Raw genomic sequence first — 12,085 nt, forward strand, 5'->3', positions numbered from 1 at the left:
ATACCCATTACACGTTTATTGAATGCATTGCCACACACCGTCAACCTATTACATAAATTTCTATTCATGTTCAATTAATATCCAATTTGATGTTGTTCCAACGCTCTCAAATGCTAAACACAAATTTAATTTATATCAGTTACCCCTCAAAAATACATTAGTGTGTGAAAAAATTAAAATTTGAGCTCAAATCTCGATCATGCTCATTGGTTAAACTAGTGATATAAATGCACGCATAATGTTAGAATGATATGTACTTGAACAATTGCGACATCCGATTCTGATTTTATACAGTGTTTCATGGGGGAGATCATTTGTGCGTTATTTTATTATTATTATTATTATTCTTTTTCTATTTGAATTGATATCAAAACGGTGAATGTACATTCACCTACGTATGCATGGTCTGCGCATTACAAATTAAGGTCTAAGTAAGATGTGCACACGTGAAAACTGCAGTTTTGGCAATGTTATCATGATTGCACAAATGAACTAATTATTTATTCACGTCATTCATCACCCGTTTTTTTCCCAATTCATGATCAACTACTACCTTAGTATATCTATATTTATGTTGATATGCTTTTTGACTGTATGTGCATTTGTTAACATAACGCCGTTTTCTTGCACGTACTATACTGTACATCGCACTTCGCGTAAAGTAGATAATGTAATTCAATTTTCTTTATTTTTCAAAAAATCCTATGACTTTTGCCACTGAATATTTTGATATTATTATTAAAGTGACGACTTTTTCTTTCTTTTTTTATTATATTTATTTGTTTTTCTTTCTGACAACTTAAAAAATTTATAATTCTCTCTTGCTCTTGTTCTGTGTATCGTGTGTTTCTGGGTGTATGGACCTGGTGTGAATTTCACTTAAAAGAAGATATGTATGGGCCTTCTACACAATAGACGATATAAAATACACTTATGTCTGTATGTTGGACGTTAAAAAAATGTAATTTTCTGTGAATAATTATCAATTTTAAAGACATTGCGTGACTTTATCGGCATTTGGAGTTGGAATTTGCTACTCTGTCCTACGTTTTCCTTTCATTTGAGTTCCTTTAGCGGAGAATTTACGTAAAATATGCAGATGATATGGTAGGGATATATCCACACAATGTGATTTTCATAAAATAGCTGCAATCGGTACTCATTAAACGGCGCAGCAAGGATGTAAACATCGGCATCAAAACACACATCGATTCTACTATGCATATGCGCTTCGATTTTAAGGGATGTTTTCGAGGACGTCCGCGCCCGCTGTAAACAAAAGCAGCGAGAGCGTGAGACTTCACTATTTCCTCGTATTAGTTCGCAGTGAATTGTACAGCGTTTTCGTTTCGTCCGAAGCCATGGCAGACACAGCAACCACAACCCCAGTCAAGAAGAAGGTTACTAAGCCTAAGGTACCTGCAGCACACCCCAAGTACGTTGATATGATCAGGGCCGCCTTGGAATCCCTGAAAGAGCGTGGTGGATCTTCCAGACAGGCCATTCTGAAGTACATAATGGCCAACTTTAAAGTGGGAAACGACGTCAACCCCATTAATGTCCACCTTAAAATGGCACTCAAGAACGGAGTGAAGAAAGGCGCTCTGAAACAAGCCAAAGGAACAGGCGCCACTGGCTCTTTCAAGTTAGGAGACAAGCCAAAGACAGAGAAAAAACCAAAGGCGAAGAAAGTCACCAAACCCAAGGCAGCCAAACCAAAGAAGGCCACAGCTGTTAAGCCCAGGAAGGCGGCAGGGGAGAAAAAGACTGCTGAGAAGAAGAAGAAGTCCCCCAAGAAAGCAGCTGGACCTAAGAAAGTTAAGACACCCAAGAAGAAGACGGCAGCCAAATCCCCTAAGAAGGCAGCAGCCAAGCCAAAGAAGGCCAAGACTCCGAAAAAAGCAGCAGCAGCCAAGCCAAAGAAAGCCAAGACTCCCAAGAAGACAGCAGCTAAAAAATAAGCAATCATAGCATCATTGCAGATTGCAAACCTTCAACAAAAGCCCTTTTCAGGGCTACCAATATTTTTCGAAAAGATGTCTTAATTACAAATGCAAGTTGCAAAGAAACATGCAAGTACAATGAATTCATATACACTTTATACAGGTACATTAAGCCCCTTCTAGTTTTTCTGTGATAATGTGTTATTACATATTATTAATTCATATCTGACTATGGTATGGTTCAGAAGGGGGAAGGGGGGGGGGGCATTAACAACACAAACTCACAAATAAGATATTAAAAAGGAGATATAAGCAAATTGTAAATGAGTAACATGGCAAGGGTTTGTAATGCAAGGTGCATGCTTTTTTTCATAATGTTCACGGCTACAGACCAGAGTATGAATAGTCGAGTAGTAAAATTTACAGGAGTAGTAATGAAGATTTGAAAGAAAAATTATGGGTGGGGGGTGAGATGAGGGAAAAAACAAACACCAAACGTAGCTATGAATGTGTTTTTTGTTTTTTATTTTGCTCCTGCAACTAACTGCATGATATTGATTGAGGTCTGTTTAGTGAATACACTAAAAAAAAATACATGCATTTACATTATTCAAATCCAACATTTATAAGGCTTAAGCGATATGAGTACAACAAATAATGTACATCATTCATATATGTTGTAGACTAACTAGAAAGTGGGTTGATACACATTATCATAAGATTAGTGATGCTGAATTCTGATTGAAAGGAAACATACGGAGAGAGAGAGAGAGAGAGAGAGAGAGAGAGAGAGAGAGAGAGAGAGAGAGAGAGAGAGAGAGAGAGAGAGAGAGAGAGAGAGAGAGAGAGAGAGAGAGAGAGAGAGAGAGAGAGAGAGAGAGAGAGAGAGAGAGAGAGAGAGAGAGAGAGAAAGAGAGAGAGAGAGAGAGAGAGAGAGAGAGAGAGAGAACAAACATGCATTTTTTTTAACATTATTTTATTATGATTCTACTCTGGTTACATTATTCTTTCTTTCTTTCTTCTTTCTTTGACACTGAACAGGATAGCAAAAAACTGAAATCTACACCTTATAGTTTGCATGATGAACTTTGAAACATACAGTCTTCCTGAGATTTTTTTCCCCTCTCTTTCCAGAATCAAGTGGCTCTCATTGTGTCTGTATTTACAATTACAACTAGTGTTTTGGACTTACATGCCCGGATATTTCTGTGCAAATCAAACTATAAAAGTAAGTTCTTTTGTTACTTAGCTAAATCATGAATGATAAAACATATAAATGCATATGACGTAGATCTTCTGAATTATAGATCTTTTATGTTTCTCTTTGATAAATCTATATCTTTATTTACTTATTAATTTATTAAGGGGGGGGGGGGGGGTTATGATGCTGGGTTTATTGTAATTGAATTGAGATATCAGATGATCATTCAGCATATACTATTCCCATTTTAATGCCAGAGAATCATTAGGTTAAAATATTGAGTGAATGTAAGTTGTGCAATATTCTAATGGGTTGTTATTTAATTGATCAGTTTGTTTTTGCTTTTTTTTAAAGTATCAATTACATCCTGTAGAATATAGATGGTGTTTAATACTCTATGTAAATCAAATAAGTTTTAGTTATAATTGGAATAAAAGTTTTGTTCCACTAAGTACACGGACGATATTTTTCGGAGTACACAAATTCTGTGCAAAAGCCGGATCGAAATGATTTTTTCACCTGGCCAATCGGAACGGGTTATTATCGACTAATCGCTGACCACCTCTCTCGGTCAAGATCACCAATGGCGATTGTCGTTAGTGGGGGTGCTGTGATATCGGAGAGCAGACAGTTAATCGTCGACTCGGTATAAAGTGTATACAGAGGACCGTCTGGCTCATTCATTCATTTGACACTCGTCGAAGATGGCACGTACCAAGCAGACCGCAAGAAAATCTACTGGAGGTAAAGCTCCACGTAAACAACTGGCCACCAAGGCAGCCCGTAAGAGCGCTCCAGCAACTGGTGGCGTCAAGAAACCCCACAGATACAGGCCAGGAACCGTCGCTCTTCGTGAGATCAGGAGATACCAGAAAAGCACAGAGCTGCTGATCAGGAAACTGCCATTCCAGCGTCTGGTCCGTGAGATTGCTCAGGACTTCAAGACCGACCTGCGTTTCCAGAGTTCAGCCGTCATGGCTCTCCAGGAAGCCAGCGAAGCCTACCTTGTCGGACTCTTTGAGGACACCAACTTGTGCGCTATCCACGCCAAGAGAGTCACCATCATGCCCAAAGATATCCAGCTTGCCAGACGTATCCGTGGCGAGAGAGCTTAGATTCTCCTTTGTCTCTTGACAAACTCAAAACGGCCGTTTTCACGGCCACCAAAACCTTTAGAAAAGATGCCTTCACATTACATACAATTGATACTCTAATTATTGAATAAGCGTGCATTCATCTATAATAAATATATGTAAGATGGCTCGCATAAACACACGCACACATATATATCCCATGAATAAAATAAATACAGCAATACAGGTATATTTCAGTGGTAACTTTCTTAACAAATGGACAACATGAGAAACAGTGAATTGATATATCACAAACTGTCAAAACTATTGCTATAAATGGTAACTGTCCCACTGCGAGCAAAACTCAAACTAACACAAATGTGTACATTAAAAAAAAAGAAAAAAGAAGAAGATATCTTTAATTATAACAAAAATGTAAATACCATTATCATTCTTATATTATGGATTTATAACATAGTCATGATGTTCCTAAAGGTCAATCTGCTAATTATTATTAAAATAGGAGTATGTTCCTTTATGGAGAAGGAATACAGGAATCATATTGTGTCTTTTGAATAAATTACATTAATTTAGTGAAATCAGTTAATGTCTCTTAGATTTTAGCTACTGGCTCTGACCATATCTTTTGCCTCATACCATTTGATACATCCTGTTGATCAGGTTTTTTTTCTTTTTGTCTTTTTTTTGTTTTGTTTTTTTTTTTTTTTTTGGGTTTTTTTTTTTTACACACTGCACATTCATTTATTACCAATTTAATTCTTTTCGATGAATTGTACAGGTGTGCAGTACACTTATATAAACATGTATATATATCTAATATTTTGTAACAGTTAATGATATAAATTAAGTATAAACTATGATAAGAAAACCGACACAGTAAATATGTAAGATGTGTGTATGTGGATTCCATGTAAAACAGCTCTCGCTGCTTTTGTTTACAGCGGGCGCGGACGTCCTCGAAAACATCCCTTAAAATCGAAGCGCATATGCATAGTAGAATCGATGTGTGTTTTGATGCCGATGTTTACATCCTTGCTGCGCCGTTTAATGAGTACCGATTGCAGCTATTTTATGAAAATCACATTGTGTGGATATATCCCTACCATATCATCTGCATATTTTACGTAAATTCTCCGCTAAAGGAACTCAAATGAAAGGAAAACGTAGGACAGAGTAGCAAATTCCAACTCCAAATGCCGATAAAGTCACGCAATGTCTTTAAAATTGATAATTATTCACAGAAAATTACATTTTTTTAACGTCCAACATACAGACATAAGTGTATTTTATATCGTCTATTGTGTAGAAGGCCCATACATATCTTCTTTTAAGTGAAATTCACACCAGGTCCATACACCCAGAAACACACGATACACAGAACAAGAGCAAGAGAGAATTATAAATTTTTTAAGTTGTCAGAAAGAAAAACAAATAAATATAATAAAAAAAGAAAGAAAAAGTCGTCACTTTAATAATAATATCAAAATATTCAGTGGCAAAAGTCATAGGATTTTTTGAAAAATAAAGAAAATTGAATTACATTATCTACTTTACGCGAAGTGCGATGTACAGTATAGTACGTGCAAGAAAACGGCGTTATGTTAACAAATGCACATACAGTCAAAAAGCATATCAACATAAATATAGATATACTAAGGTAGTAGTTGATCATGAATTGGGAAAAAAACGGGTGATGAATGACGTGAATAAATAATTAGTTCATTTGTGCAATCATGATAACATTGCCAAAACTGCAGTTTTCACGTGTGCACATCTTACTTAGACCTTAATTTGTAATGCGCAGACCATGCATACGTAGGTGAATGTACATTCACCGTTTTGATATCAATTCAAATAGAAAAAGAATAATAATAATAATAATAAAATAACGCACAAATGATCTCCCCCATGAAACACTGTATAAAATCAGAATCGGATGTCGCAATTGTTCAAGTACATATCATTCTAACATTATGCGTGCATTTATATCACTAGTTTAACCAATGAGCATGATCGAGATTTGAGCTCAAATTTTAATTTTTTCACACACTAATGTATTTTTGAGGGGTAACTGATATAAATTAAATTTGTGTTTAGCATTTGAGAGCGTTGGAACAACATCAAATTGGATATTAATTGAACATGAATATTTCAATTTCAATTTCTTTATTGCAAAGACATACGTCTTATAGCACTTACATGTATAAATGTGAACAATACATGAATAAATAATAATAATAATGGACGGTCAGTCCTTACAAATCTATAGAATAATTTGTATTTGGAGAATGAAATAACACATATATTATATATATATTGATAGTAATAACAATTGAAATCAGCAAATGACACTTGATATAGTCAAACCATTCTGAGTGTGAGGGCTTTGTAAATGAATTTTCCTAAATTACACAATTCTTTAATATTGTTAACACTTAATAACTGTATTAATTTGTACATGGATGGTTTACACCAGTAATACTTTTTTATGAGCTTTGATCGTAATGCTAAGTACATTGGACATACAAGTATAAAATGATATTCGTCTTCAATGTCTGTTATACAAGTTTTACAAAATCTTTTGTCTCTTGGTATATTTTTATGTCGACCTGTTTCAATGAGCAAATTATGTGAGGACAACCTCATTTTGGAAATACATTTTTTATACAACCTTGGTATTGATTTTTCTAAATAGTATTGTAAGCAAAAATTATCAACTAAGTGCTTGTAAATAAAACATTTTGTTTCTATTTGCATCTTGCCATGCAATTTATGTAATAGGTTGACGGTGTGTGGCAATGCATTCAATAAACGTGTAATGGGTATCTGCATTGTATATGTGTGCTTAATTACATGCTATAGAGACATCTTTTCGAAAAATATGGGTGGCCGTGAAAACGGCCGTTTGGTACAGACAAGTCAAGTCGACAGGGCTGACTTTTTACTTGGCGGCTGGCTTCTGGGTCTTCTTGGGGAGGAGCACGGCCTGGATGTTGGGCAAAACACCACCCTGTGCGATGGTCACACCGGACAGAAGTTTGTTCAACTCCTCGTCGTTGCGGATAGCAAGCTGCAGATGACGGGGGATGATTCTGGTTTTCTTGTTGTCACGGGCTGCGTTGCCTGCCAACTCCAACACTTCAGCGGCCAAGTACTCAAGGACAGCGGCCAGATACACTGGGGCACCGGCTCCCACTCTCTCGGCGTAGTTGCCCTTCCTCAGCAGACGGTGGATACGACCAACGGGAAACTGTAGTCCGGCACGGGAAGATCGGCTCTTTGCCTTTCCCTTCACTTTGCCTCCTTTACCACGTCCTGACATTTTAGATTGGTGTGTGGGTTGGGCGCTGACAAAATTAAATCAACGAATAACACGCCATGCGCTGCGCCACTCTATTTAAACACTTCCACGGATTGAGATGATCCACCAATCACAGCGCTCGTTTTAAACGCACCTCGGGCGTCCTGACCAATATGATGTTTACAAAGACGTCCGCAATTTACCTGTACGCTTCAATCCGCCTCGTGTTATATATAAATCTACCGAGAGCAATGCGCCATTCATTGTCTCAGTCTTCACACTGTAAACATGCCACCCAAAGTTGGATCTAAAGGTTCTAAGAAAGCTGCCACCAAGGCTAAGGCCCAGAGAACTGGGGACAAGAAGAAGCGCAGGAAGAGGAGGGAATCCTACGCTATCTACATCTACAAAGTCTTGAAACAGGTGCACCCAGACACTGGAGTTTCCAGCAAGGCCATGAGCATCATGAATTCTTTCGTCAATGACATCTTCGAGAGAATTGCCGCTGAGGCCTCCCGTCTGGCCCACTACAACAAACGCTCAACCATCACCAGCAGAGAAATCCAGACTGCAGTCCGCCTTCTCCTGCCAGGTGAATTGGCCAAGCATGCTGTCTCTGAAGGTACCAAAGCTGTCACCAAGTACACCAGCAGCAAGTAAACTGCAGGGATAGTTGACATAACCAAACGGCCCTTTTCAGGGCCACACAATTTTTTCGAAAAGCTACCATCATTACAATACGCAGTTACTGGTACATTTAATTTGTGTTCAACAGTCATGATTGTTTCAAGACTATACATTCACTATCAAAATGAGTATCCATCTTCACAGAAACTGAAATTACAACAGGCTGTCACATCTAAGAATAAAAAAGTTCTGTCTCTATTACTGTACACCAATTACTTATTGATCTTCATTATTCAATATTATCGTACAATTTAATATATCAAAACAGTGCAATCTACAATATGGTCATAAAATAATGAGCTAAACATTATCAGTGTCTGCTTTTCAATCATGATTAAAGTCAATTTCACTGCCCTATCTTTTAATAGTTTTAATCCTTTTCACCATAGCAATTTAATATCATTTCAACATGTAAGATAATAAAAATACAATTCTGCAGTTTTCAATTAAAATTTCTGATTTCAATTACGTATTCTGTCATGTTTTAGACACGTACAAGAGAAATCAATGAGGGTTGGAGGATCAAATGACATGAATATATTTCTTTACATTATCATTTAATCAATGCGCAATAACTGACCTATTTAAAATTAAACAATAGTCATTTTCTGACATGTGAAATGTGGCTTACTTTAATATCATTCTTTGATTAGGCTAAGTGTAAAAGTGATTGTTCATAACTCATGTGACTTCCAACCACTCTTATTTCGAGTGCATGTGGCAGGGGAAATGAATGCTAACTCATTACTAATGACAGGTAAAAGTGTAGTATGTCTCACAGAGTGTGTAGGTGTATTTCACAGCATTTGTGATAGAGGCATCTTTTCTAAAAGTTTGGTGGCCGTTAAAACGGCCGTTTGTTTGTTGTCAGTGCTGCAAGCACACAGGAGTGGCAGTTTAACCGCCGAATCCGTAGAGGGTACGTCCCTGTCTCTTCAGAGCGTAGACAACGTCCATGGCTGTGACGGTCTTTCTCTTGGCATGCTCTGTGTATGTGACTGCATCACGGATGACGTTCTCGAGGAAGACTTTCAAGACACCACGGGTTTCCTCGTAGATGAGTCCAGAGATACGTTTAACTCCACCTCTACGTGCAAGACGACGGATGGCAGGCTTGGTGATACCCTGGATGTTGTCTCGAAGAACTTTCCTGTGACGCTTGGCGCCCCCCTTTCCAAGACCTTTTCCTCCTTTACCACGACCAGACATGTTTACGTTCAGTGAAGATGTACTGAGATGAACTTTGTTTCGCGATACCAAATTATATGTAGCTTCAATTTACGACCCGTGAGAAGCCACCATACCTTGAAAAGTTCGGCAGCACAAACTAGGCGATTAGTAAAGTCAACGCTGATTGGCTAAGGTATAAACCCGCCTCGGGCCTTATCTGTTTTACATGGAATCCACATACACACATCTTACATATTTAACGTGTCGCTTTTCTTATCATAGTTTATACTTAATTTATATCATTAACTGTTACGAAATATTAAATATATATACATGTTTATATAAGTGTACTGCACACCTGTACAATTCATCGAAAAGAATTAAATTGGTAATAAATGAATGTGCAGTGTGTAAAAAAAAAAAAAAAAAACCAAAACAAACCAAAACAAAAAAAAGACAAAAAGAAAAAAAACCTGATAAACAGGATGTATCAAATGGTATGAGGCAAAAGATATGGTTAGAGCCAGTAGCTAAAATCTAAGAGACATTAACTGATTTCACTAAATTAATGTAATTTATTCAAAAGACACAATATGATTCCTGTATTCCTTCTCCATAAAGGAACATACTCCTATTTTAATAATAATTAGCAGATTGACCTTTAGGAACATCATGACTATGTTATAAATCCATAATATAAGAATGATAATGGTATTTACATTTTTGTTATAATTAAAGATATCTTCTTCTTTCTTTTTTTTAATGTACACATTTGTGTTAGCTTGAGTTTTGCTCGCAGTGGGACAGTTACCATTTATAGCAATAGTTTTGACAGTTTGTGATATATCAATTCACTGTTTCTCATGTTGTCCATTTGTTAAAAAGTTTCCGCTGAAATATACCTGTATTGCTGTATTTATTTTATTCATGGGATATATATGTGTGCGTGTGTTTATGCGAGCCATCTTACATATATTTATTATAGATGAATGCACGCTTATTCAATAATTAGAGTATCAATTGTATGTAATGTGAAGGCATCTTTTCTAAAGGTTTTGGTGGCCGTGAAAACGGCCGTTTTGAGTTTGTCAAGAGACAAAAGAGAATCTAAGCTCTCTCGCCACGGATACGTCTGGCAAGCTGGATATCTTTGGGCATGATGGTGACTCTCTTGGCGTGGATAGCGCACAAGTTGGTGTCCTCAAAGAGTCCGACAAGGTAGGCTTCGCTGGCTTCCTGGAGAGCCATGACGGCTGAACTCTGGAAACGCAGGTCGGTCTTGAAGTCCTGAGCAATCTCACGGACCAGACGCTGGAATGGCAGTTTCCTGATCAGCAGCTCTGTGCTTTTCTGGTATCTCCTGATCTCACGAAGAGCGACGGTTCCTGGCCTGTATCTGTGGGGTTTCTTGACGCCACCAGTTGCTGGAGCGCTCTTACGGGCTGCCTTGGTGGCCAGTTGTTTACGTGGAGCTTTACCTCCAGTAGATTTTCTTGCGGTCTGCTTGGTACGTGCCATCTTCGACGAGTGTCAAATGAATGAATGAGCCAGACGGTCCTCTGTATACACTTTATACCGAGTCGACGATTACCTGTCTGCTCTTCGATATCACAGCACCCCCACTAACGACAATCGCCATTGGTGATCTTGACCGAGAGAGGTGGTCAGCGATTAGTCGATAATAACCCGTTCCGATTGGCCAGGTGAAAAAATCATTTCGATCCGGCTTTTGCACAGAATTTGTGTACTCCGAAAAATATCGTCCGTGTACTTAGTGGAACAAAACTTTTATTCCAATTATAACTAAAACTTATTTGATTTACATAAAGTATTAAACACCATCTATATTCTACAGGATGTAATTGATACTTTAAAAAAAGCAAAAACAAACTGATCAATTAAATAACAACCCATTAGAATATTGCACAACTTACATTCACTCAATATTTTAACCTATTGATTCTCTGGCATTAAAATGGGAATAGTATATGCTGAATGATCATCTGATATCTCAATTCAATTACAATAAACCCAGCATCATAACCCCCCCCCCCTCCCCCCTCCCCTAATAAATAAATAAGTAAATAAAGATATAGATTTATCAAAGAGAAACATAAAAGATCTATAGTTCAGAAGATCTACGTCATATGCATTTATATGTTTTATCATTCATGATTTAGCTAAGTAACAAAAGAACTTACTTTTATAGTTTGATTTGCACAGAAATATCCGGGCATGTAAGTCCAAAACACTAGTTGTAATTGTAAATACAGACACAATGAGAGCCACTTGATTCTGGAAAGAGAGGGGAAAAAAATCTCAGGAAGACTGTATGTTTCAAAGTTCATCATGCAAACTATAAGGTGTAGCTATCCTGTTCAGTGTCAAAGAAAGAAGAAAGAAAGAAAGAATAATGTAACCAGAGTAGAATCATAATAAAATAATGTTAAAAAAAATGCATGTTTGTGTTCTCTCTCTCTCTCTCTCTCTCTCTCTCTCTCTCTCTCTCTCTCTCTCTCTCTCCGTATGTTTCCTTTCAATCAGAATTCAGCATCACTAATCTTATGATAATGTGTATCAACCCACTTTCTAGTTAGTCTACAACATATATGAATGATGTACATTATTTGTTGTACTCATATCGCTTAAGCCTTATAAATGTTGGATTTGAATAATGTAAATGCATGTA

At 37.2% G+C, this 12,085-nt stretch overlaps 6 protein-coding genes across 6 annotated transcripts; 3 read left to right on the top strand and 3 right to left on the bottom strand.

Annotated features, from left to right (window-relative positions):
- The first annotated feature begins 1,298 nt into the window (after window positions 1-1,298).
- LOC136272811 (histone H1-delta-like) lies at window positions 1,299-2,053 on the top strand. The gene has a single exon (XM_066075480.1). It carries the CDS (start codon window positions 1,362-1,364, stop codon window positions 1,959-1,961), a length of 600 nt encoding a protein of 199 aa, XP_065931552.1. The 5' UTR covers window positions 1,299-1,361; the 3' UTR covers window positions 1,962-2,053.
- Window positions 2,054-3,648: 1,595 nt separating this feature from the next.
- On the top strand, window positions 3,649-4,628 carry LOC136272812 (histone H3). The gene has a single exon (XM_066075482.1). It carries the CDS (start codon window positions 3,849-3,851, stop codon window positions 4,257-4,259), a length of 411 nt encoding a protein of 136 aa, XP_065931554.1. The 5' UTR covers window positions 3,649-3,848; the 3' UTR covers window positions 4,260-4,628.
- Window positions 4,629-7,120: 2,492 nt separating this feature from the next.
- On the bottom strand, window positions 7,121-7,707 carry LOC136272813 (histone H2A). Its single transcript, XM_066075483.1, has one exon. It carries the CDS (start codon window positions 7,558-7,560, stop codon window positions 7,180-7,182), a length of 381 nt encoding a protein of 126 aa, XP_065931555.1. The 5' UTR covers window positions 7,561-7,707; the 3' UTR covers window positions 7,121-7,179.
- A 47-nt stretch (window positions 7,708-7,754) lies between these two features.
- Window positions 7,755-8,659, top strand: LOC136272814 (histone H2B-like). Its single transcript, XM_066075484.1, has one exon. It carries the CDS (start codon window positions 7,828-7,830, stop codon window positions 8,197-8,199), a length of 372 nt encoding a protein of 123 aa, XP_065931556.1. The 5' UTR covers window positions 7,755-7,827; the 3' UTR covers window positions 8,200-8,659.
- Window positions 8,660-8,806: 147 nt separating this feature from the next.
- LOC136272815 (histone H4) lies at window positions 8,807-9,498 on the bottom strand. The gene has a single exon (XM_066075485.1). The coding sequence runs from the start codon at window positions 9,433-9,435 to the stop codon at window positions 9,124-9,126; it is 312 nt and encodes a 103-aa protein (XP_065931557.1). The 5' UTR covers window positions 9,436-9,498; the 3' UTR covers window positions 8,807-9,123.
- Window positions 9,499-10,308: 810 nt separating this feature from the next.
- On the bottom strand, window positions 10,309-10,992 carry LOC136272817 (histone H3). The gene has a single exon (XM_066075487.1). It carries the CDS (start codon window positions 10,912-10,914, stop codon window positions 10,504-10,506), a length of 411 nt encoding a protein of 136 aa, XP_065931559.1. The 5' UTR covers window positions 10,915-10,992; the 3' UTR covers window positions 10,309-10,503.
- Between the last annotated feature and the right edge of the window lie 1,093 nt (window positions 10,993-12,085).

Source organism: Magallana gigas, chromosome 2 (assembly GCF_963853765.1).
Source record: "Magallana gigas chromosome 2, xbMagGiga1.1, whole genome shotgun sequence".
NCBI classification, from domain to species: Eukaryota; Metazoa; Mollusca; class Bivalvia; order Ostreida; family Ostreidae; genus Magallana; species Magallana gigas.

What these genes read in the sequence shown, in the direction of transcription:
- LOC136272811 (XM_066075480.1), top strand. Translation starts at nt 1,362, where the DNA reads ATGGCAGACACAGCAACCACAACCCCAGTCAAGAAGAAGGTTACTAAG.
- LOC136272812 (XM_066075482.1), top strand. Translation starts at nt 3,849, where the DNA reads ATGGCACGTACCAAGCAGACCGCAAGAAAATCTACTGGAGGTAAAGCT.
- LOC136272813 (XM_066075483.1), bottom strand. Translation starts at nt 7,560, where the DNA reads ATGTCAGGACGTGGTAAAGGAGGCAAAGTGAAGGGAAAGGCAAAGAGC.
- LOC136272814 (XM_066075484.1), top strand. Translation starts at nt 7,828, where the DNA reads ATGCCACCCAAAGTTGGATCTAAAGGTTCTAAGAAAGCTGCCACCAAG.
- LOC136272815 (XM_066075485.1), bottom strand. Translation starts at nt 9,435, where the DNA reads ATGTCTGGTCGTGGTAAAGGAGGAAAAGGTCTTGGAAAGGGGGGCGCC.
- LOC136272817 (XM_066075487.1), bottom strand. Translation starts at nt 10,914, where the DNA reads ATGGCACGTACCAAGCAGACCGCAAGAAAATCTACTGGAGGTAAAGCT.